This window comes from Sorex fumeus, unplaced genomic scaffold (genome assembly GCF_029834395.1).
Source record: "Sorex fumeus unplaced genomic scaffold, SorFum_2.1 ptg000007l, whole genome shotgun sequence".
Classification (NCBI taxonomy): domain Eukaryota; kingdom Metazoa; phylum Chordata; class Mammalia; order Eulipotyphla; family Soricidae; genus Sorex; species Sorex fumeus.
This window is the reverse complement of record NW_026606064.1, coordinates 36,633,376-36,658,680: the sequence shown is the minus strand read 5'-3', so window position 1 is coordinate 36,658,680 and position 25,305 is coordinate 36,633,376. Positions and strand designations below refer to the sequence as shown.

The 25,305-nt window shown below is 40.2% G+C and overlaps 1 protein-coding gene and 1 pseudogene across 1 annotated transcript in view; both read right to left on the bottom strand.

Moving 5' to 3' along the window:
• Positions 1–10,955: 10,955 nt before the first annotated feature.
• Positions 10,956–11,885, bottom strand: LOC130016102 (very-long-chain 3-oxoacyl-CoA reductase-like; annotated as a pseudogene).
• Positions 11,886–16,753: 4,868 nt separating this feature from the next.
• LOC130016086 (mas-related G-protein coupled receptor member X1-like) overlaps positions 16,754–25,305 on the bottom strand; it is a 38,836-nt gene continuing 30,284 nt past the window's right edge. Inside the window, exon 2 of the mRNA XM_056106802.1 lies at positions 16,754–17,771. Coding sequence (XP_055962777.1) covers positions 16,754–17,771 — 1,018 coding nt within the window. The remainder of the gene's footprint in view (positions 17,772–25,305) is intronic.

Below are 25,305 nucleotides of genomic sequence, written 5' to 3'. Positions count from 1 at the left end.
TTTTTGAAGCCTCCCACAAACAACGCTCAAAGGCACAAATCCCTTGCTACTAGAATAAGATAACCATTGATCTATAAAGAGTAGAAGACTTAAAAAGTAGGAGGACATCCTCCATTGAGCAACTCATACAATAAAAGGACTTATTTTCTTTTTCTTTTTTATTGAATCACCATGATATATAGTTACAATGCTTTTGTGTTTAAGAATCAATCATACAAGGATCAGACACCCATTACTCCACCAGTGCACATTTTCCACCACCAATGAACAGGACTTATTTTTCTACAGATTATAAGTAAGTCATGAAATCTCTCTTGGGTTTTGCAATCTTGGTGGCCTGAATGAGAAGAAGTAAAGTACAAATATATTTCAATTTATCAGGGCACATGTCCTATTCACTCATGTCAGTGAACACAAATGTCAGTTGTGATTCGTGCTTGTCTTTTATTTTTCCATATGAGACCTTAGAAACCTGACTGTTCTTCATGTTTGTTATGGTTTATAATAATGCTCAAAACTATAATCTGGTCATGTAGCATTCACTTTGGCTATGTATTATACTAACCGTATTAATACAGTAAAAGTAAAGTAAAGTAAAGGCCCTCCCGTTGATCATCGATTTGCTCGAGCGGGCCCAGTAACGTCTCCATTGGAGACTTTGTTGTTACTGTGTCTGGCATATCGAATTCTCTCGGTAGCTTGCCGGGCTCTCTGAGAGGGGCGGAGGAATCGAACTCGGGTCGGCCATGTTGGCTGCGTGCAAGGCAAACGCCCTACCCGCTGTGCTATCGCTCAAATGTCAAAGTATTAATACAGAAGAAGTACAATTAAGGAGAATCAAAGACATTGGGATCTAGGTAGATGAATATAGGCCTGGAACCTGGAACCACACTCAAGGAATTTCATGTTTTCTGCCACCTCATTTACAATGAAATGAGTTTCCATAAAAAGTCTTTTAATAGGGCAGTTTCTGAGGAAGAATCAGGGTTGAGAGACTGCAGTAAACCTCTTCTTCTATTCTTTTCAGAAATATTATTGATAGTGTGGGAACAGGGCTGCCTGATTTTGGCTGGTACCATGAAACTGGGCTCCAGTCATCGTTGGGCAGCTGATCTGAGGAGGGTAGATGTAAGGTACCGACTCCTTGAATTCTGCCCTTCTTTTCTTCCTCTGGTTGCTAAATGGCACAAAAGATGACACAGCTTTACTACACTAAAATTTTTTGATGGAAATACACAAAAATGGGACAGGTATGGGTGCTCAAGTTTCAGGTCAGTTTTAGATATTATAATTCATTCATTTTACTTATTGATTTTTTAAAATGTAGGAGTACTGCTATTTATTCAGCCACTGACTAGCTGATTGAATTGGGCATGAACTCCACCTTACTTTCTTTTTCTTTTTTAGTGAAATGCTGGCTGACTTTGACTATGAGTGTGGAAAGGTCAGACTATAGCTGAAAGTCATGAAGAAAATGTTTATGAGAAATAGACTCTTTCTTGATGCTCCATTCACTCTCAATGGAATGACCATTTCAGAATGCAACAGTTATGTGTACCTAGGTCGAGAAATCAACATGACGAATGACCTGGCACCTGAGTTGTGCAGGAGGAAGAGAGTGACTTGGAACACCTTCAAGAGTGTCGAAGAGATAGCTAGAGGACTAAGAACCTCTGGCTCCGGGTACATCTCTTGATTCCACAGTTTTTCCTGCATCAAAATACACTTAAGAGACCTGGGCCTTTTTGTAAAAGAGGATGAGAATGCTATTTGGGTCTCCCAAAGAGGTATTGATGGAGCTATGCTTGCAGTATCATGTTTCATTCAAATGAGAGAAAGAATCCAGAGTTCTGACCTCTATCGATGATCAAGAATCAGGGACGCTCTTTCGTTTGTTAAGGTTTCGAAAATCAGGTGTGCTGGACACGTAATGAGATTTGGAGATGACTGCTGGACTAGAGCTGTTACCGAATGGATTCCATGGGACATCAAAAGAATGCATGGCCGCTCACCTATGAGATGGTTATACTTCTTTGAGAAGACCCTGAACAATCGGGTTGAGGCACTTCATGTTCCTAGGAGAAACAGACGCCTAGGGATAACACGCAACAGGGATGAATAGAGACATTACTGGCTCCCGCTCGAGCAAATCAATGAGTAACGGGAAGTGCAGTGACCAAGTCAAGTGATTTTTTTTTTATAATTTTACTTATTGAATCACTGTGAGAGCAGTTACAAAGCTTTTGAGTTTCAGTCTCGGTCATACAATGAGACACCCGTACTTTCACCAGTGCCCATGCTCCACTCCCCCAAACCCCAGTATACCCTCATCCCATCCTCTCCCTACCTGTGGGGCAGATGATTTCCACATTACTCTCTCTCTACTTTGATTACATTCAATATTTTGACACCAGACCCGCATTATTACTTGGGATTTTATCCCAACACTCACTTATTGCGAAAAGGCAATAGTACATTTTCCTGTTTGCCCTCCAAGCTGTGCTGATCTTCTCCCAAACCCAGCTCAGTTCATCCGCAGGTACTTGAACCCGGGTCTTGGATTTCTCCCTGAAAGCACCCAAGGCATTCTCTCCGACAAGCTGTGCTGGTCTTCTTCCCTACCTCTCAGACAAGCTGTCTTCTCCCCTACCCAGTCTTTACTCCCCCCCACCCCCACCCAACCAGGTACCCGTGGGGGCATGGCCTTTTCAGAAGTGGGTGTGGCTTCTGTAGAAATGGGCTTGCCGTATTTTTGAGCAGGTGGCCGCTCACGTGGCCGCAGGTAGTTTACTCATATCAAGAAACCTAGTCTCTATACCTACACACCAACAGGAAGAAACAACACAAATCCCCACCACATCGGGAGGACAACAAAAGGAATCCAAAAGCCTCTGTCAATACTGGTGATCTAAGGGAACTCTCTGACTAAGAATTCAGATACGAAGTCAGGAAGATGTTCAATCAACTCAATGAAACAATCAGAAAGCTATCCAGTAACATGGCAGAAACTATCGACAAATTACACAAAGAAATGAGAGCAGAAATGTCATGAATAGAAGATTCTGTAGATGAAATGAAAACCACAGTCTGTGCCCTCAAGAGTGGAATGACCGCAGCCGAAGAGAGAATCAATGAGCTGGAAGATCAGCTGCACCAAGCCAACAGGCAACAACAAACAGTTGCAAGGGATCTCAAAATAGCTCTACAGAGAATCAGAGTCCTAGAAGATGATTCCAAGAGGAACAACATTAGAATCATTGGAGTACCAGAAGCTCAGGGAAACAATCGCGGTGAAAAACCATGGTTAAACAAATCATTGCTGAAAAATTCTCAGAGCTCGACAATGTAGCCATTCAGGTTTAAGGAGCACGAAGGGTGCCAGCTAAAAGAGACCCTAACAAAAACACTCCAAGACATACATAGTTACAATGATTGATGCTGTCAATAGAGATACAATACTGCAAGGAGCAAGGTCAAAGAAGGAAATCACATACAAAGAAGCACCCTTAGATTCACAGCAGAACTATCAGAGCAAACCCTCCAAGCCCGAAGGCAATGGTGGGATATAGTGGAAAAACTCAATGAAATGAATGCTTCACCAAGAATACTCTATCCAACTAAACTCTCATTCAAAATCGAAGGAACAGTTCACTATTTTCTAGATAAACAGCAACTCAGAAAATTCATAGACTCAAAACCAAACCTAAAATAAGGGCTAAAGGGGCTACTATAAGACAAGACAAACCCTACAAGCACAACAGACCCTTACAGAAAGAGACACAAACCCCCATAACAATAATCTCTCTCAACGTCAACAGTCTAAATTCATGAATTAAGAGACACAGAGTGGCAAAGTGGATTCAGAGACAGAACCCAACATTCTGTTGCCTACAAGAAACTCATCTCAACAGTCAGAGCAAATACAGACTCAAAATGAAAGGATGGAAAACAATCCTGCAAGCAAACAGTTCCCTCAAAAAAGCTGGGGTGGCCATACTAGTATCCGACAACATTTACCTTGGGTTGAAAAAGATTAGAAGGGACAGCGAAGGCTATTTTCTTTTCATCAAGGGGTACGTACAACAGGAAAAAAATCACACTCAAATGTATACGCCCCTAATGAGGGAAGAGCTAAATATTTAAAACAACTGCTAACAGAGTTTAAGGAGGACATTCCTAGCAACACAATAGTAACTGGAGACTTCAACATCACCTTATCACCTCTGAATGGATCAACAAGTACAAACCTCAGCAAGGAAACATTGGCTTTGAAAGAAGAAATAGAAGAGAAAGGGCTTATAGACCTATACAGGGCTTTACACCCAAAAAAGAAAGAATACACATTCTTCTCCAGTGCTCATGAAACATTTTCCAAAATAGACCATGTCCTAGACCACAAAACATTCCTCAATTGAATCAGGAAGATAGAAATAGTATCAACAGCGTTTCAGATCATTATACTCTGAGAATAGAAGTGAATCACATACAGACACAGAGAACCAAAACAAACACCTGGAAATTAAACAACTAAACGCTGAACAGAGTGGATCAGGAAGGAAGTCAAAAGATACTTGGAAACAAATGAGAATGAAGACTCAAGCTACCAGAGTTTATGGGATGCAGCTAAAGCCCTATTAAGGCAAAAATTTATAGCTCTGCAAGCATATCTCATGACAGAAGAAAGGATGCACATAAACAACTTGACTTCACAGCTCAAGACCTTAGAAAAGGATCAAAAGAAGGCGCCCAAATCAGGCAGAAGGAAAGAGATCATAAAACTTAGAACAGAAATAAACGACATGGAAACCAAAGAAACAATCCAAAAGATCGTTGAAACCAAGAGCTGGTTCTTCGAGAAAAAAATAAGATAGAAAAACCAAAAGCAACACTCACAAAGAAACAGAGAAAGAGAACCCTAATAAATTGAGTCAGAAATAAGACTGGGGATATCTCAACAGAAACCAAAGAAATTCCAAAGGTCATCAGAAACTACTTTGAAAGTCTATATGTCACGAAACAAGAGAACCTAGAAGAAATGGATAAATTCCTGGATTCCTATAATTTCCCAAAGCTGAATCAAGAAGATATAGAGTACCTGAATAGACCTATTAACATCAAGGAAATTGAAACTGCAATCAAAAGTCTTTCCAAAAACAAAAGCCCATCTCCAGATGGAGTCACTAATGAATTTTTCCAAACATTTAAAGAGGATCTATTGCCAGTTCCTCTCAAGCTTTTCAAAGAAATTAAAAAAATAGAAAATCTCCCAAACAGTTTCTATTATGCACATTTCTCTATAATACCAAAAGGTAATACAGACACCACAAGAAAAGAAAACTACAGGACGATATCCCTGATGAACACGGATGCGAAGATTCTCAACAAAACACTGGCAAATAGAATTCAACAACTCATCAAAAAGATCATACACCATGAACAAGTGGGATTAATCCCTGGGATGCAAGTATGGTTTAACATTCGGAAATCAATCAACAAAATCCATCATATTAACAAAATAAAAGATAAAAATCATATGGTCACATCAATAGATGCAGAGAAAGCATTTGACAAGATCCAGTACCCTTTTATGATGAAAACCCTCACCAAAATGGGGATAGATGGGACTTCCCTCAATATAGTTAAAGCCATCTACAAGCCATCTGATTGCAATAGTGATTAGGGAAGAAAAACATATCAAGGGCATCCAAGTAGGAAAGGAAGAAATCAAGGCCTCACTCTTCCCAGATTATATGATACTATACTTAGAGATCACTAAAACCTCTACGAAGAAACTCGTAGATACGATAGATCTGTATAGTAAAGTTGCAAGCTATAAAATGAACAGCCCAAAGTCCATGGCTTTCCTATACGCAAATAGTGAAAGAGAAGAAAGTGACATGAAGAAAACAATCCTGTTCTCAATTGTGCCCCAGAAAATCAAGTACCAAGGAATCAGCTTATCTAAGGAAGTAAAGGACCTGTACAAAGAAAACGACAAAACATTACTTAAGGAAATAAAAAAGGACACGAGGAAATGGAAAAATATCCCCTGTTCATGGATGAGGAGAAGTAACATCGTTAAAATGGCAATACTTCCCAAAGCATTGTACAAATTCAAAGTGATCCCTATTACAATACCCATGACATTCTACCAAGAAATGGAGCAAACTATCCTGAAATTTATATGGAACAATAAGACCTCACGAATAGCTAAAACAATTTTTGGGTAAAAGAAAATGGGAGGAATCAACCTCCCTAACTTCAAACTCTACTACAAAGCAGTAATAGTTAGAACAGCATGGTACTGGAACAAAGGCAGAGCTGCAGACCAATGGAACAGGGTTGAATATACTGACATCTCCCCCCAAGCATATGATCATCTAATCTTTGATAAGGGGGCAAAAAAAGTGCAACAGGGAAAGCCTCTTTAACAAATTTTGCTGGCAAAACTGGACGGCTATATCCAAAAAAGTGGGCACAGATCTCTGCCTAACGCCATGTACAAAAGTAAGATCAAAATGGATTAAAGACCTCAACATCAAACCGGAAGCCATAAAGTTCACTGAAGAGAAAGTTGGCAAAACCTTCCATGATATTGAAGTTAATGATATCTTCAAAAATGTCATGACACTGGCCAAGCAAGTGAAAACAGAAATAAACAAATGGGACTATCTTAAACTAAGAAGCTTCTGCACATCCAAAGAAACAGTGACCAAAATACAAAGACAGTCTACAGAATGGGAAAGGATATTCGCTGAATATGCATCTGATGAGGGGTTGATATCAAGGATATACAAGGTCCTGGTTGAACTGCACAAGAAGAAAACATCCAACTCCATCAAAAAATGGGGCGATAGAATGAACAGAAACTTTCTTAAAGAAGAAATCAGAATGAAAAAAAGGCACATGAGAAAATGCTCTATATCATTAATCGTCAGGGAGATGCAGATCAAAACAACAATGAGATATCAATTACACCACAGAAACTGGCCCACATCCAAAAGAACAAGAGCAACCGGTGCTGGCATGGATGTGGCGAGAAAGGGACCCTCCTTCACTGCTGGTGGGAATGCTGACTGGTTCAAGCCTTTTGGAAAAATGTGTGGACGATTCTCAAAAAATTAGAAATTGAGCTCCCATTTGACCCAGCAATACCACTCCTGGGAATATATTCCAGAGAGGCAACAAAGTATAGTCGAAGTGACATCTGCACTTGTTTGTTCATTGCAGCACTGTTTCCATTATTCAGAATCTGGAAAATACCTGAGTGAGATGACTGGTTAAAGAAACTTTGGTACATCTACACAATGGAGTACTATGTAGCTGTTAGAAAAGATGAAATCAAGAAATTTACATACAAGTGGTACTACCTCGAAAGTATCATTTTAAGTGAAATGGATCAGAAAAGCGGGATAGACAGAGAAAGATTGCATTCATCTGAGGAGCATAAAGTAACAAAATAGGAGACTAACACCCAAGAGTGTCCGAGATTAGTACCAGGAATTTTGCTCCATGGCTTGGAGGCCAGCCACACATTCTAGGGGAAAAGGGAACTCAGATAGAGATGGTAGCACTAAGTAAAGGGTGTCGGGAGGGTCCTCCCAGGATGAGAGAAGCATACTGAAAGTAGACTATAGACCAAACATGATTGCCACTCAATGCCTCTTTTGCAAACCACCACACCCAAAAGGAGAGAGAGAACAAAAGGAAATACCCCGCCACCGAGGCAGGGTGGTATGGGGGTTGGGGGGTGGGAGGGATTCTGGGACTCCTGGTGGTGGGAAATGTGCACTGGTGGAAGGATGGGTGTTTGATAATTGTACAATTGAAACCCAAGCACAAAAATTTGTAAATCTACAATCGTACCTCATAGTGTTTCACTAACAAAAAAATTTAAAAAAATGTAAATGACAGAGAATGGGCACTGGATCATTGTATAACTGAAACCCAATCACAAAAATTTGTAAGTCTACAACTGTACCTCATGGTGTTTCACTATTAAAAAAAAAGCAATAGTAGACTATTTGTTTTCTATTCCGGTTATGAATAACATAGGATATCCCGTGTCTGCAGCAGTGGCCGTGCAATTTTGAAATTTCAAAATTTTGACAATTAAATCTAGAGGGATTTCTATCAAAACCTGCTTAGTTCCGAGATTTGTTCCTGAGTCTCTTGGATCATGGCCGTTAAGCAGCTTGATCAGGAGCCAGGGAGGCCATTTTGGGGCAGCGACTCAAGGTCTCATTGGGATGGGGAGGAAAGGGCCGGCTCCACCCCCATCCCATGAGGCTCCATGTGTCTCATCACTGTGGGCCCATACCTGACTGTCCAATTGCTCTGGAGAATGACAGCCACCGAGCTGCCAATCGGGAGCAGGCAGGGGGACAGCACCTTTTCCCCCCTGGGGTGGCGCCCTGCAACAGTATCCTCCTGCAGGGTCTGGAGGCATTTCTGCCAAATGCAGCTACTTCACTATTCCTTTATCTTTCTCTTTTTTGGTTACCTCCCCTGCCCGCAGCTTAAATATAAGCAGCAGAAGGCAAGAATTTTGGCTGTGAGTGGTCATACCCAGCAGTGCTCAGGGCCTTACTCCTGGATTGGTGCTCAGAAATCAAACCAGGGGTGAGCAAAAGGCATGGCAAGTGCCTTGACCCCTGTCTCATCTCTCCAGGCCCGGAGGGCAGGCCTTTGGGCTTGCTTTGCGTACTGTAGTTTATCCAGCACCTACTGGCATAACCAGCTCGAGGCTAGCACTCAATGAATAAAAACAAAGTTACATCTAGTGGCTGGGGAGATTGGGCAAATTGTAGAGCAGACATATATTGAGCATGCGCACCTGTCCCCCCCCCACCACCACAGGAACCACTGGGTGTGGTCCTGATGCCCGAGAGCAGCAGTGTCCTGCACTGGGCCTGGCCAGCTGAGAGGTCCTACTTTGCCCCCAGCACTGCTGAATGTGACCCTTATGAGAAAAAAAGTCATAACTAGAAAGATTTGTAATAAGGTGATTTTTCCCCATCTTTTTAGGTTTACAGTGTGTACTGCCAAATTTGTTTAATTTTCAATAATGCACATAAAAGTACTGGACCACATTGTAACAAGCCATTTTTCATATTTAAAAATGTTTAATGTGTTCACCCTAAGGCACTTACTTTGGACGTAACCAACCCCACTTTGATCCCCGGCACCTTTTGGTCCCCTGAGCACCACTAGGGTTCACTCCTGAAGTCTCTTATTCATCTGTAAACAAAGCCATACTCTCCATACCACCAACACCAATGTGTGAGGCATAAAATATTGCCCAAGTGATTTCATCACTTCTGCAAAATTAAAAAAAAAGGTCATGGGTTTGGGGTTTTGTAAAATTGATTTTATTAAACTGATGTGACCATTCTTTTTTTTTTTGAAGTTTCAATCCCATAAACTTAATTTTTTTATATCAGATTTTTAAAAATTTATTTCGAATACCCATCCCTGCACCAGTGCCCATTTCCCACTACCACGGATCCCAGTATCCCTCCCACCCCCATCCACCCCATCCCACCCTGCCGTGACCATTCTTTATACTGAATTAAATTCTTCCTCCTTTGGGGGTGCTAACTTTCTTTTGTGATTCTGTTAAGAGCAGATGATCACACTTTAGTGCCTCCAGTTTCATTTTGTCTTTAAGCTGACGGATTAAAAGCCAGAAGCACAGAATCAATTGGGGGAGTGGGGGACGGGAGACCCAACTGGCTGTTTTAAAAACTCAGAGCCTGGGACGAACCATCCCTAAAATACACAGGCTAGTGTGTATTTTAAAGTCCTGAGTCATTATTTCTCAGAAACTTCCCCCAAACTACGCTGCAGGATAAAAAATGTCTCAAGCCAGTATAAAAAACAAAAATGGCTTTAATTTCAAGCACTAAGGAATTATGTTTTCAATCAACATCATGTTTAGATGATGTTTTCTCAAAACAAATCCTAGGGGGTTGCAGAGGGCACAGACTGGAGTGGAGAATGACTCCTAGCTGTTGTCCTGACATGGGATGAAACGAAAGGGTGCTACACAGACCACTTTGCTGGGTCAGGCTGTTCATGGGATCACACGTGGCTACTTGGCTCAAGGCATACTTGGTCCAAGTACTTTCACCAATCACACCAGTTAGGCTTTCCAAAGCTATAGACATTTCTTTATTTGGTTTTGGGTCACACCCAGCGATGCTCAGGACTTACTCCTGGTGCTGCAGACAGGGATCGCTCCTGGGAGGTGGGGTGGACTGCAAGGGGTCCTGGGGATTGAGCCTGGGTCTGGAAGTCCTGGAGCGACCTGCCCCTGTACTATTGCTCCAGCCGAGTTACACACATTTAAATGGAAAAGAAACACATATAAAGAAAAGTATGTTTTACCTTGCGAGTGAAAAACCCGCCCCGCATTTCAGAAATCATTTTTACAACCCTACCTACCACGGAGAAAGCGACGTCTATAGATGTACAAGCTGGGATACAGGTATAGACACCCCGGCAGAGAGCTTGCAAACGGCAGCTGACCCTGACCCAGGAGAATCAACCCCCTCGAAGGGTCCCGAAGGAAGAGTGGCTGGATGTCACTCTGTTAAGTTTCCTTAGAGATGACGCCCCTTTGGCATACGGGGAGCTGGAGCAGTTCGTCCCAGTGTCAAGACCCTTCCCTCTGACGTTCGTGAGAATCCTGGTCCCTTCTATCAAGCTGCTCCTGCTTCCCATCAAGCTCTTAGAGCCATTTCACTTTCAGCCCAATTAAACTGCAGAGGAACTCCAGAGCATGTGTGGGAAGCACCTGAAAAGAACCCCTGTGTTCTGACTACGTTCGGCCTTATTTAGTAACTGTGAAAATCCGTGACAGTGATGGAGACTGGCGTGGGGGTGGGGTAGGGTGGTGGGGGCAGGGACCGGCGGAAGCATCTGGTCATGTGCCTCCATGCTGCGATGGCAGCTCAGTTCTTCTTGCTTTTCTTCAGATAGCGGGCTTTCACAGACTTGTTCGAATCCATGGTTATTTTGTAATACAGCCAGGAAGGCAGCATGGGTATCACGGCCCCCATGAGGGAGTGGATCGGGGTAGCCGTTGGTCCGCGACTGCAGGCCCACCGTCTTCATCGCAGACTTCACATACGTTCCAGAAGGTTTATCCAAAGTGGGTTTTCAGATTTTTGCCGGTTTTGTGGTCACGCAGAAAGGCAGGATGCTCTGCACATAGATACCCTTGTTCTTGTACTCTTCATGGAGGTACTGAGAGAAGAAATCGACATAAAGCCTTGGTTGCAGAGTAGATGGTAGCATTGGGACAGGGTACATGCCACTGGCAGAGGACATGTTCAGAATCACACCCTTCGATCTTTCCAGCATGCCAGGCAGCACCAACTGTGTCATCTTACAAACAGAAAGAATATTAATATTTATCAGGTTCTTAATAGTACGATCCAGTTCGGAATCTCCAGAAAGTGTTCAGGATACTCTAAGACATCCTGACATTGTTTTCTAAAACACCGATGTTAAGACCAGCCAAACTTGTCTTAATTTTATCGTAAATATCTTCTGATTGAAAAATCAACAGAAATGGTTTTCGTCTCCACTTTGAATTTCTCTCTTAGTTCACTGGAAACCTGGTTCAGTTTCCCCTGCGATCTGCTGATGAGAACAACCTTCATCCCGCATTTTGCTAACTCCTCTGCATATGATTTTCCAATTCCATCAGTACTACCTGTGACAACTGCCCATTCTCCGAGCTTGGGTCCGACCCCTGCCTCCTGGTCCAGAGCCCAGAGCCGCAGGACCGTGAAGAGCGAGCACGAGACGCACAGCGCCAGGTAGGCCACGGTGCCGGTGCCCACCCAATACAGGAAAATATGGAGAGTAACTTCCATGGCTTTTTCACCCGGCCTCACCACCTCCTAGAATGAAGAGTGGAGAGGAGGAGTGGGGGTGAGGGTGGTTTTAAAAAAAATGAATGAATGAATTCAAGAAGAGACGCTGACTGTGACCACGAAAACTATACTAATATGTGCTGCTCCAACAGCAGCTCCAGGCCTAAGTCCCACCTCTGGCGCCTACACAATTATTTTTAAAAGAAAAATACACAAAAATGGCATGTGTTCTCAAGACTCAGGTATTTTAGTAATTGCAGTTCATCTTAAACACAATTGATGGGGCTGGAGTGATAGCACAGTGGGTGGGGCATTTGCCTTGCAGGCAGCTGACTCAGTTAGATTCCCAGCATCCCGAGAACCACCAGGAGTAATTTCTGAGTGCAGAGCCAATAGTAACCCTTGTGCATAGTCAGGTGTGACTCAAAAAGCAAAAACCAAAAAAGCAAAAAGCAAATAAACAAAAAGCCACAATTGCTACACTTTCTTACAAATTCAAAATCATGAGTCCCCAAATTTTTAAAAATAAATATCTATAAATAATTTAAATACCACTATATTTTCAAATAAAAATAAAATTATAAAGGCTATGATGTATTTTTAAGATATTATTCCAAAGAAATTATACAGATGTTTTTTGACTACAAAAAAGTAAAGGAAACAATTTGATGGAATTAGTAAAGAAGAGTTCCATCACCCAGAAAAAGTCCCAGAAACTTCCATTCTGAAGAAAGCAAACGAAGATAGAATCCTATACTATTGTCATTGAAACCATTTGCATATACTCATTGATTATGCATCCAAGAGACAATATCTCTGTGCCTCACAGACTGAATCCCACTTCCTCTGACTATGGTGCATCCAGGAAAATGAGAGTGAAAAATTGTGAGGGCAGTCATTTGAAATATTTTCTCTCTGCCAGGCTGTGAGTACGCATTGCCAAGGCAAACATTCTACCTGCTGGACTATCTCACTGGCCCCTGAATTTCTGTCTTTTCTTGGTGCATTCAAGTGGCTCCTAGTTTGCGGTTCGTGGATATGCCTTAGGACAAAAAACCAAGTGGTGGCTTTGGAAATAAGCTTGACAAGCTTGCCTGCTTTGCATTCTACCTTTTGGAGGCAAGCTGACCCCTGTTGAGAGGAAGTCTATAGAGATTCACCTTGATTTTCCTTCTCTGCCCCCAAAGAAGACTCCTCAGAAGGAGTGAAAGTTGGTGACAGGTAGGCTAATCCTTTTTCCCGTGAACATGAATGGTTTCCTTTTCAAAGACCTGCTGTCCAGTGAGACCACAATGTCTTAGTGTCATGACCACTCCGGGGATGTGTCTCAACATTAGATCTGATTAAACCTCCATCTCAGCCTGTGCATCTCCATCCCCATGTGCTACACTTCCCTGAGAGTGGTTCTTGTGGATTCTGTCACTGACAGCCTTGTGTCTGGGCAGCACACAGAGAAATGGAATTTGAATGTGTGAAGATTAGAAATAGAGTACACTTTGCTTATCTGAGACTCAAACTCTACTTGATTCTTTTAAATTTTGTATTATTATTATAATAAGTCCTTTTCATTTCAATTTTCTTTATAAATGCTACAGAAGTATACCAGCTCATAAAATCTAGTGATATAAATTCCAGATGGAGTAATTTTATTCACTTTTGTATCTAAATTCTTTTTCTATGAATATTGACTTGAATAACATTTATATTCATTATGTTTGTCAGTTTGAACCAGAAAATTATTTTTCTTCCCATATGAGACATTAGGGTATGACAGGAAATTTAGAATTTTTAAGAGTTGTTATAAAATTTAGTTGTCAATTATATGATATGCTTTCAAGAAAAATTGAATAATATGCAAATAAACCAAGGACGAACAATAAAAAAGTCAATGTCACAGTTTAAAATGACTTATTTGTTGATTTAAATTTTCACAATTATATATTTTTTCACTAAAGAAGAAAAGTGCAAAACATTTCTCTATCAGCTGTGATGACAGTGTTGGTTGAGACATCTCTCACATTTTTTTCTTTTAACCAGTCTGTCTTTATTCAAATCAGTCAGAATTATGATATGGAAATCATGAAGGTTGAAGGACAGCAATTACACATAGGTGTGGTTGAACATCAACATGAACATATGTAAAGCACCTGTTCCAGGGGAAATTCTCTCTTTTTTAAAATTTTTATTAGTGAGACACCATGAGGTACAGTTGTAGACTTATAAATTTTTGTGCTTGGGTTTCAATTATACAATGATCAAATACCCATCCCTCCACCAGTGCCCATTTCCCACTACTACGGATCTCAGTATCCCTCCAACCCCCCACCCCCCCCATCCCATCCTGCCTCTGTGGCAGGGTATTCCCTTTTGTTCTCTTTATCCTTTTGGGTGTTGTGGTTTGCAAAAGAGGGAATGAGTGGCAATCATGTTTGGTCTATAGTCAACTTTCAGCATGCTTCTCCCATTCTGGGAGAATCCTCCCAACAACCTTCTCTATCTGAGCTCCCTTTTCCCCTAGCATGTGTGGCTGGCCTCCAAGCCTTGGAGCAAAATTCCTGGTACTAATCTCAGCCAGTCTTGGGTGTTATGTAGACTTACACATTTTTTGCTTGGGGTTATACAATGATTGAGTACCCATCCCTCCACCAGTGCCCATTCTTCAGCACCACTGATCCCAATATCCCTCCCAATCACCATTCCCCCCCCACCCCATTCCACCCTGCGTCTTTGACAGGGCATTCCCTTTTGTTCTCTCTCTCCGTTTGGGTGCTGTAATTTTCAAAAGAGCCATTGAGTGGCAATCATATTCACTGTATAGTCTATTTTTAGCATGCATCTCTGATCCTGGGAGGATCCTCCCAACACCCTCTATTTGGTGCTCCCTTCTCTATCTGAGCTGCCTTTTCCTCCAGCATGTGTGGCTCGCCTCCAAGTCCTGGAGTGAACCTCCTGGTACTTATCTCAGCTATTCTTGGATGTTAGTCTCCTCTTTTGTTACTTTATGTTCCCCAGATGAATGCAATGTTTTTATGTCTCTCTTTCTGACTCATTTTGCTTAGCATAAAAATTCTCATGTAGTACCACTTGTACGTAAATTTCACGACTTTATCTTTTATAACAGCTTTATAGTACTCCATTCTGTACATGTACCAAAATTTCTTTAACTAGTCATCTGTCCTTGGGCATCAGGTTTTTTTTTTTCAGATTTTAGCTATTGTAACAGTGCTCCAATTAAAAAATAAGTGCATATGTCAATTCGATTATACTTTTTGCCTCTCTGGGATATTCCCAGGAGTGGTATTGCTGGGTCAAATGGGAACTCAATTTCTAATTTTTTGAGAATCGTCCATACTGTTTTCCAAAAGGGTTGAACCAGTCGGCATTCCCACCAGCAGTGAAGGAGGGTTCCTTTCTTGCCACATCTGCACCAACACATGTTGCTTTTGTTCTTTTGGATGTGGGTCAGTCTCTTTGGTGTGAAATGATATCTCATTGTTGTTTTGGTCTGCATCACCCTGATGATTAGTGATGTAAAGCACTTTCTCATGTGCCTTTTAGACATTCACATTTCTTCTTTGAGAAAGTTTCTGTTCATTTCGTCGCCTCATTTTTGATGGGGTTGGATGTTTTCTTCTTGTGGAGTTCAACCAGTAATTTGTATATCCTTGATATAAAACTCTTGTCGGGTGTGTATTGGGCGAATATCCTTTCCCATTCTGTAGACTGTCTTTGTATTTTGGTCACTGTTCCTTTGAGGTGCAGAAGCTTCTTTGTATAATAAGGGAGCAATAAATGTGAAGGAGAGTAAGGAAAGCCTCTTTAACAGATTGTGTTGGCAATAGTGGACAGCTACATGCAAAAAAAATGGGCTCAGATCTCTGCCTAATACCATGTACAAAAGTAAGATCTAAATGGATTAAAGACCTCAATGTCAGACCGGAATCCATAAGGTACATTGAAGACAAAGTTGTCAAACCCTCTATGACATAGAAGCTAATGATATCATCAAAGACGTCACACCACTGGCCAAGCAAGTGAAAACAGAGATAGACAAATGGGACTATCTTAAACCAAGAAGTCTCTCACATTTTTACCGAAGTAAAATTTGACAGAATCAGCAAAAGGGTCATTTAAAATATGTATAAACACATATAGATGTGTATCAATATGTATTTTATGTATAATACATAAAATGCATGCATATAAAACATACATATGCCTAGATGTATATATTTTACATTTATAAATATTTAAAATGACATATAAATATAAAGAAATTATCATAAAATATTAAATAGAAAACCTTTATCTGATGTATGAACATACTTTTTTCCGCCTCATTTAGTTTCTGTTCGTTTTAGACCATGTTTTCTTAACTGTACAGGAATGTATGAATGGATTATTTCCGGATTTTTTTTGTTTGTTTGTTTCTATTTTCTTGAGTAATAATTTATAAATATTAGCATTTTGTGCGAGAGAGCAACTCATGGAGAAATAGTAAGTCCAGATCATGTACAGCACACAACAGATATATAAAACAGATATAGAACTACTTCCCTAGAAAATGCATTGGAAATTATTCCTAGAATTTCACATTCAAATTCTTCCATATTATCCAGATTTTGCTTCTGATTATTACTTGTGTGAAATACAAACATGTCTGGAAAACACGGAAAGATTAATGTTAATAGCGAATTTATTCTGTGTGAACCCTATACAAAAATATTTTTACCTATATGTATTTGTGCATATATATAGACCACGAAAATAAATGGTGGTTCAGTTATAATATTCAGCTTTATGAAGTGAGAATGTGATATCTGAAATACAATAACAAAATTTCTGATTACTGTGTCTACATGTTTGAGTTAGGTCATATGAATATTTCCTGACATCGCTGGCGTCTCCTGAGGAAGGCTGTATTGACTTCCATTCTCCTCAGGAACATCCTGCAGAGCTCTCTGCAGAATTAGTTTTAGGCTCTTTCTTTGCTGTCTTTGCTGCTTTCTATAAGAGCCAACATAGAAGTAAATGATGGGATTGGCACAGCTGTTGACACAGGCTAATACGTGTGTCGCTAAATTTACTTTAGGGATGTCCAAGTGAAAAGAATTTCGCATCCAGTGTAAGAGAAAATCACTGATTCCCCAGGGCAAGCCACATAAGAGGAAGACCAGAATTGTGAGTCCGATGGTTGCATACAGCCTGGTCAGCTTCATTTTCAGGGACCCACACAACAACCTGGCCAGCAGCACCAGGCTGGACCCGAACATAAGCACAAAGGAGAAAAGCAGCCATGTGGGAATGCTAAAATCAATTATAAAACACAAATTTCTATCAATATATCCAAACCATGTGTCAATTAACCCCAGTTTTAGAATGGTCAGGAGCAGAGAGAGCACCCAGATCACGGCACAGACAACAGATGACATATGTTTTGGGCGGTGGCAACGATACCAGATGGGCTTTAGGACAGACAGGCAGCGCTCAGTGCTAATGGCAGTGAGAATGCTCAGGCTTGCAACATAGGGAAAGAAAAATCCTAAAAATAAAACTCGTCTCATGTGGATGGAGTACTTATATCCAACAAAATTCATTATGGAGAATAGCATGTAGGTGCATAGAAAGACAAAATCAGCTCCAGCCAAGTTGAGGATGTAGACGGAGAAAGCATTGCTCTGTATGTGGAAAGCCAGGAGCCAGAGCACCACAGAATTTCCTGCCAGCCCCACCAGGGAAATGATGAATTCCACAATGCTTGAGATCAGCAAAGCTATTTTATACTCTTTATCAAAATCCTCCCAGTCACTTTCATTCTGCCGTTTGCTTTCGGTCACCCAAGGTGTGACAGTTACATTCATGCTCAGAAACTCTCTGGTGGTGCTCCTGGAAACAGAAACGAGAAAGAATTTTCAGTATGATCATGGATCCTCATGGCCATAGAGGTACCTGAGACCAGAGAGGAGCAAATTATAGAGTCTCTGCAGGCCACACAACTTTGGCATGCTATATTTGGACTCTGCATGATCTTTATAAGAATCCTGATCCACAACTTTTCAAAAACATGAAATGTTCTCAGGTTCTAATTTTCCCACTAGTTTTCTACACCAAGACCCATCACACACTGTCTGGAGGGGAGTTTTCTGAGCAGGATGTAAGACAACTGCGAACTCTGAAACCACCTTCTTGTGCTCTGGGCTTTCTGTTCTTCTGAGGCATGAAAAATGTGACATCTCCGTGACTAAAAATGACCCAGTAAAAGAAAACAGGACCCCAGGATATGAAAAAATATGATCCTAAAGTAGAAGGTCTATTAGGGCCTACATGTCAGCTCTTGAAAACAGCGAGCTCTTACTCATCTTCATTAGTGTGGCCCAATGCCTCCATTTGTCAGGGTTACAATGGGTCATTAGGATATAGATAACAAGTGAGTGACATGAGTGACGAAAGGTTGGAACTAACCACAAGTGTGTGTGAAGATGAGGGTAGGCAAGATAGAGAAGAGACCTCTATGAAAATAATAGCTGGTAGTGATAATGCTGGACTTGATTGGCAAGATTGGATGGTTAAAAGTAGGTTATGGATATTCTTGATAACCTTTCAGTATCAATATTGCAAACCACAATGTCCAAGAGGAGATAGATAGATAGATAGATAGATAGATAGATAGATAGATGGATCTTCAGATAGATATACGTAGAGAGAAGTACGGAAGGGTGGAGAAGGGAGTTGGAAGGAAACTGGTACCATTGGTGGTGGGAAAAGTATATTGATGAAGTGATGGGTGTTGGAATACTGTATGACAGAAATCTAATCTTGAATCACTATGTAATGCTCTAAAAATAAATTAAAAAGAAAAATACAAGAAAAAAAACAAAAGTAAAATATTTAAATAACAGATATGTAAAGAAGTATCATTACTTATCCTTATTTGGAAAGATTTTGTGTCTGAGAGTATTCATTAAACATGCACAATGACTAGTTCTGTCTTCTGTGAGCTTAAAATAAAAGATAATCTAGTAGGTACATGCTAATAATAAAGGATATTGTTTATCATAATAAGTAAAAATTCAGTGAAAGCCCAGCAAGCTTTAGAGTATCCTGCCCGCACGGCAAAGCCTTGCAAGCTACTCAAGACAATTCAATATGCCAAACACCGTAACAAAAATTTTCACAATGGAGACCTTACTGGGCTCACTTGAGCAAATCAATGAACAATGGGAGGACAGTGCTGCAGTGCGGTATGGAAAAAGACATCCATGCATTGGAGAGAGTCGGCAGTGGGGCTAATGAAAGACTTCATTATTTACTTAACCTGTTACTTATGAAACTATAGAAGACAGATAATATTTGTAGTTTTTTATTATGTAATTTTATAGGGAATTCTTTGAAAAATGGGCTAGGATATTGTTTTTTGTATTTTTTGTTTGTTTTTGGCCACACCCAGCAATGCTCAGGGGTTACCCTGGCTCTGCACTCAGGAATTACTCCTGTTGATATTGGGGGACCATATGGGACATATCGAATCCAGTTTAGCCACATGCAAGGCAAACGCTCTACCCACTATACTATTGGTACAGCCCCCATATTTTTAGATTTTTTAATATTATGGCAAACTATGTGATTCTCAGGGGTTAGTATTGGCTATGTATACAGAAACAATTACTGGACATGCTCAGGGGACCATATGGGATGCTGGGAATGGAACCTAGCTGGACTCATGGAAAGCAAATACCTGCTGCGTACTATCACCAGGCCCCATGCAGATTGGTTATTGGTAGGTGTTTTTGACCAGAGTGACTTATGATATAAGCACAAATGATCATTTGAATGTTAACATGGGAATAATTGGCAAACCAAAGTGAAGAAGAGCAACTGGATTAGTGCTATTCAAGATAAAATCTTTGTCTTCATCTGCTTAAGAAAAAAATTGAGTTAACAGAACAACACTGCTGACTCTGAGAGGTTGACAGAATAGCTGAGTAGAGAGCCTTTTTGGTCATGTCATGATACTAAGATCCAGCCGGTGGGTGTGGTGAGTGAGTGAATTAAGTAAAGGCATAAAATTAATCCTTAAGTGTCAAATCTAAAGATTGATAATTGGCACCATTCAAAACTAATGTAAAAATAATGAAAATACTAAGTACATACTATCATTTCTATACAGAGTAAAAAAAAATGGAAGCACAAAGGTTTGAGTGGGTTTGAGTGGTAGGTACCTGATTGCATGCAAACAATAGGTATAGTGCTGAATATCTAGGTCTGAGTCAGTTACTTTTCCTTTATGAAATCACAGATCCACTTGTAGAATGCAATGACACCTACTTAAAGAGAAGTGAGAGAATGACGCCAGTTACTCTTCTACAGATCCCATGAGGAATATTTTGATTTGATTTTTTAGCATAGCCTGGATTATATAATTTCAAATCTTAAAGCTATTTTGTTAAAAATGAGGAGAAAGTGTTTAACATTTAAAACAATTTTTAACATTCCAGCATCACACATGTGCTTTGGTTTCACTTCCCTCCATCATTGTCCCAGTGTTCCACCCCCTCTATCTTCTTCCACATTCTCTCCTCATCTTCATATATTTTTGTACTGAAGTCCATTTCTCAGTTTCTTGTGACCTTGGGCATTTGTCTTTCCTGACATTATTTCTTTATATGAGACAGATTATTCTATCTATGCTTTTTTCCTAACTTCTCTTACAATAAGATCCATCCACATAGCATAGATGGATGTTATTTATTATTTGAAGGCTCCCAAGAACAATGCTCAAAGACCCAAGTCCCTTCCTGCTAGGAAACCTAACTTTTGGTCTATCAATCAGAAGACTAAAATGGTAGGGGAACACTATTATGCATTACCCATACAGTGGAAGGAAGCCTCGTTTACCTAGATATGATGAATAAACCATCAAATATATTTTGGGTCTTGCAGGCTTGGTGGACAGAGGAGAAGAGGGAAAGTAAAAAACTATTTCCATCCATCTTGGCACATGTCCTGTTCATTAATGTCATTGAACACAAATTTCAGTTGTGATAAGTGCTTGTATTTTTTGCCTTTTGACAGAAACCTTAGAAACCCAAACCTCCTTCATTTTGTTGTGGTTTACAATATTCTCATTTATATAATCTCCTCATGTAGCAGTATTCATTTTGACTATTTATTGTAAAAGCCTTACTAACACAGAAGAAGACAAATTATGGAGAATAAATGAGTTTTGATCTGGTTAGGTTACCATAGACCCTGATCCAGGAGCCAGGACTAAATAGTTTCAGGTTTTCTGCCACATCATTTATAATGAGATGAGTATCAATCAAATGTCTCCAAAGTGGTAGTTTCTGAGAAGCAATCAGCATTGTAAATTCTCCTCAAATATTATTGAGGGTGTGGAGACACAGCTGCCTGATTTTGAGTGTTATCATCAAATTAGGTCTTGTCATCAGTGGGCACCTGATGTGAGAAGGGCAGAAGTAAGGCACAGACTCCATGTGTTCTGTTTTCCCTTGCTTCCATAGCTGGTGGCTACATGTCACAGAAGATAACATGGTGTAAATAAAATTCTTTAACTTTTTCATTTATTTTTAGAATTAGACATAAATCAAAAGGGAGAAGCATGTCTTCTCAACACTTAGGTCAGTTTTATCTATTGTAGTTCAGTTAAAATACATTTGTTATTCTTTCTTTAAAAATCAAAATCATGCACGCAAAATAATTAGAAATATTAGCTTCCCACCATATTTTCAAATAAAAGTCAGATATTACTGGCAATAATTTATCATAATAGTAAGAAATGAGAAATGATAAATCATTCAAAAGAAAGTATACAGATGGAGATATGGCAACCAAGAAAATAAAACAAAAAATTATGTGGAATGTGGTGAATCAGAGATCCATCACCCAGAGAAAGACCCATAAACTACCATCTGACAAGTATCCTCCAGAAGTTAGAGTATTTTGCCTTTTTCACCAAATCCTATTTATATATTCTCCATAGATTATGCATCCAGAAAAAATATCTCTGTCTCACAGATGGATTCCCATTTTCTATGACTCTGGTGAATCCAGGAAAATAAGACATGAAAAAAATGTGAGGACAGTAATTTGAAATACCTTCTCACTGCAAAGCTGTGAGTTTGTAGTGACACAAGTTGGCAGTGAGCAAGGCAGACACCCAAACTGCTGTCCTTTCTCTCTGGACCCTGAATTTCTGTGTTTTCTTACCATACTCATGTGGCTTCCAGTTTGAGGTTCATGGATGTGCCTTCAGACAAAAACACAGAAGTGCCTTGGAAATAAGCTGGATAAACTTACCTTCTGGTGTTCTTCCTTTAAGTAGAAAGTTGACTCCTGCTGACAGAAAGAGTTTGTAGACATTCAAGTTTGTTTTGAACCCTTCTCTTCCACACAGAAGATCCTTAGACAGAGTGGGACTTGGTGAGAAGGAGGCTTATCAAGTTTTCCAGGAGCTCATGTGAGTTCCTGTTCAGAGACCTGCTGTCAAATGAGAGAACTATGTTTTTGGTATCATGAGCTCTCTTAGGATGTGTCTCAACATTAGATCTGATAGAACCTCTATTTCAGTCTGTGCATCTCCACCCCTGTAGGGTACTCTTCCTTGCAAGTATTTCTTATAGATTCTCTCACTGAAAGCCATATGTCTGGGCAGCAACATAAAGCAATGCAAGTTGGCTCTGTGAAGATTTATAATTAGGAGTAAAATGCACTTTCTTCACCTGAGACTCATTCTCTATCTGGCTCCTTAAAATTTTGTGTTATCATGGTAATAAGTCATGTAGTTTCTAGTTTTTCATACACTTAACTACAGAAATAGATTAACTTATAAATAATCTTCTCATTCTATTTCTAGAGCAGCAGTTCGGTTAACTTTTGCACCTAAATTCTTTTGCTATGAGTACTGATTTGAAGAACATGTATGTTTCTTTTTGTTTTTCAACTGAACCAGGGAATCTGTTTTCTTCACATTAAGATCTTGGGGTATGACAGAAAATTTAGAATTTTTCAGGTTGTGAATTAAATTCATTTGTAAATAATATGTCAATAATTTCAAGTATTTGATTCTTCTGCCCCTCTTGGAGAGCCCGGCCAGCTACCGAGAGTATCTCGCCCACAGAGCTAAGCCTTGCAAGCTCCCCGTGACTTATTCGATATGCCAAACACGATAACAATTGTCACAATGGAGATGTTACTGGGCCCGCTCTATCAAATTGATGAACAACTGGAGGACAGTGACAGTAAATTTCAAGTGAAAATAAATAGTAAGCAAAATAAAACAATTATGGACAACAAGAAATGATGTAAAATCACAGTTTGCAATGACTAAAATGCAAATTAAAATTTCTAAGATTGTATTTTTTATCCCTGAAGATAAGAATGCAAAGCATTTCTTTGCAAAGTGTGGTGACAATTTAGTATGAGACATAATTACACGTATTTTATGAATTTAAAATTTGACAGAATCTCTGAAGTAGGGCTATTCAAAATATGTATAAAGAAATATAAATGGCGGGTTTTCAACCCCTGAGCTGCGCTGGACGGGCACGGAGGCCCAGCTCTGGGCAACAAAGCTGAACGGCTCCAATTTCAAACAGGTACAGCCCGACTCCAAGGGCCTGGGACCCTTTCTGGGCATGCGCACGTAGATCCAGCCCCTAGACAGCCGGTTTTCAACCCTTGAGCTGCTTGGGACAGGCACAGAGGCCCAGCTCTGGGCAACAAAGCTGAACGGTTCCAATTTCAAACAGGAGACATTCCCAACTCCTTGCCAGTGCCAGGGACTCTTTCCGGAGCCGCGGCCGCTAACGCGGCCGAGAAATATTTTCCCACTACACATGCCTTAGGAACCATAAGCTAACTTCTTAGATGGAAACTTCTCTATTTTAGCTCAGCCACTAGAAACACAGTTGCCAATAACTCATAAGCCTATCTTAACTCACACTGCATATCAAGCAGAATAGTAACAGTGAACGTGAAGGACTAAACCACACTGGTAAACAATGGTAAAGCAACGCAAAAGCCCACCAAACATTCACATTGAAGAGTCTAGCCCAGATGACACCAACAGTACTGTAGTGTTAGACAACCTCTCTGACAAGGAATTCAGGAGGGAGCTACTTAGGATGCTTAGGGAATTAAAAGAAACAATGGAAAGCAATGCCAATAGAAGACACGAGGATCTGAAGGCAGAAATGAGGAAAATGCAATCAGAAATATCAGACCTGAAAAATCTCGTTGGCGAATTAAAAAGCTCAGTGGAAGGCCTCAGCAGCAGAGTAACAGCTGCTGAGAACAGAATCAGTGAACTCGAAGATGAAGTTCAGAGACTCTCCAGAAAAGAGCAGAAAATGGAAGAGACTCACAATTCGGGAACAGATGGCAAGAGAAGATTGTGATGAAGCCAAGAGGGGTAACATAAGAATTATTGGAGTCCCAGAGGTACAGGAAGAAAACCTCGATGAAGAAGAAACTGTCAAAGAAATCATTGCTACAACATTTCCAGAGCTGAAGAAAACTTGTGACCACATTCAGGAGGCACGAAGGGTACCAGCTAGAAGAAATCCGAATAAAAATACCCCAAGACACATTCTGATCAAAATGACCAAAATCTTAGACAGAGACAAAATTCTGAAAGCAGCAAGATCGAAGAAAGAAATCTCTTACAAAGGAGCATCCTTAAAATTCACAGCTGATTTTTCTGATGAAACCCTCATGGCCCGAAAACAGTGGTGGGACATAGTGAAAAAACTCAATGAAATAAATGCCTCTCCAAAAATACTTTTCCCAGCAAGACTCTCATTCATAATAGAAGGAACAACACACAGTTTCACAGACAAACAACAGCTCAGGAACTTCATAGACTCAAAACCATGGTTACAAGAACAACTAAATGGGCTACTTTAAGGCAAAAAGGTCCCTCAAATACACCAAATTTTAACAGAACAATAGGACAAAATTCCATAACAATAATCTCTCTCAATGTCAATGGGCTAAACTCACCAATTAAAAGACATAGAGTGGCAGGATGGATTAGAAAATTGAATCCAACATTCTGCTGCCTGCAAGAAACGCATCTCAATAGTCAAAGCAAACACAGACTCAGAGTCAAAGGCTGGAAAACAATCCTACAGGCAAACAGCTCCCATAAAAAAGCTGGGGTAGCCATCCTTATATCAGACCACATCGATTTCAGAGTGAGGAAGGTCATAAGAGACAGTGAAGGCCATTTCTTATTGATCAAAGGATCTGTACAACAGGAAGAACTTACAATAATAAATGTATATGCACCTAATGAGAGACCAGCAAAGTACTTAAAACAACTACTCATAGATTTGGAAAAAGACATCAATAGCAACACAATACTAGTGGGAGACTTCAACACTGCTTTGTCACCTCTTGA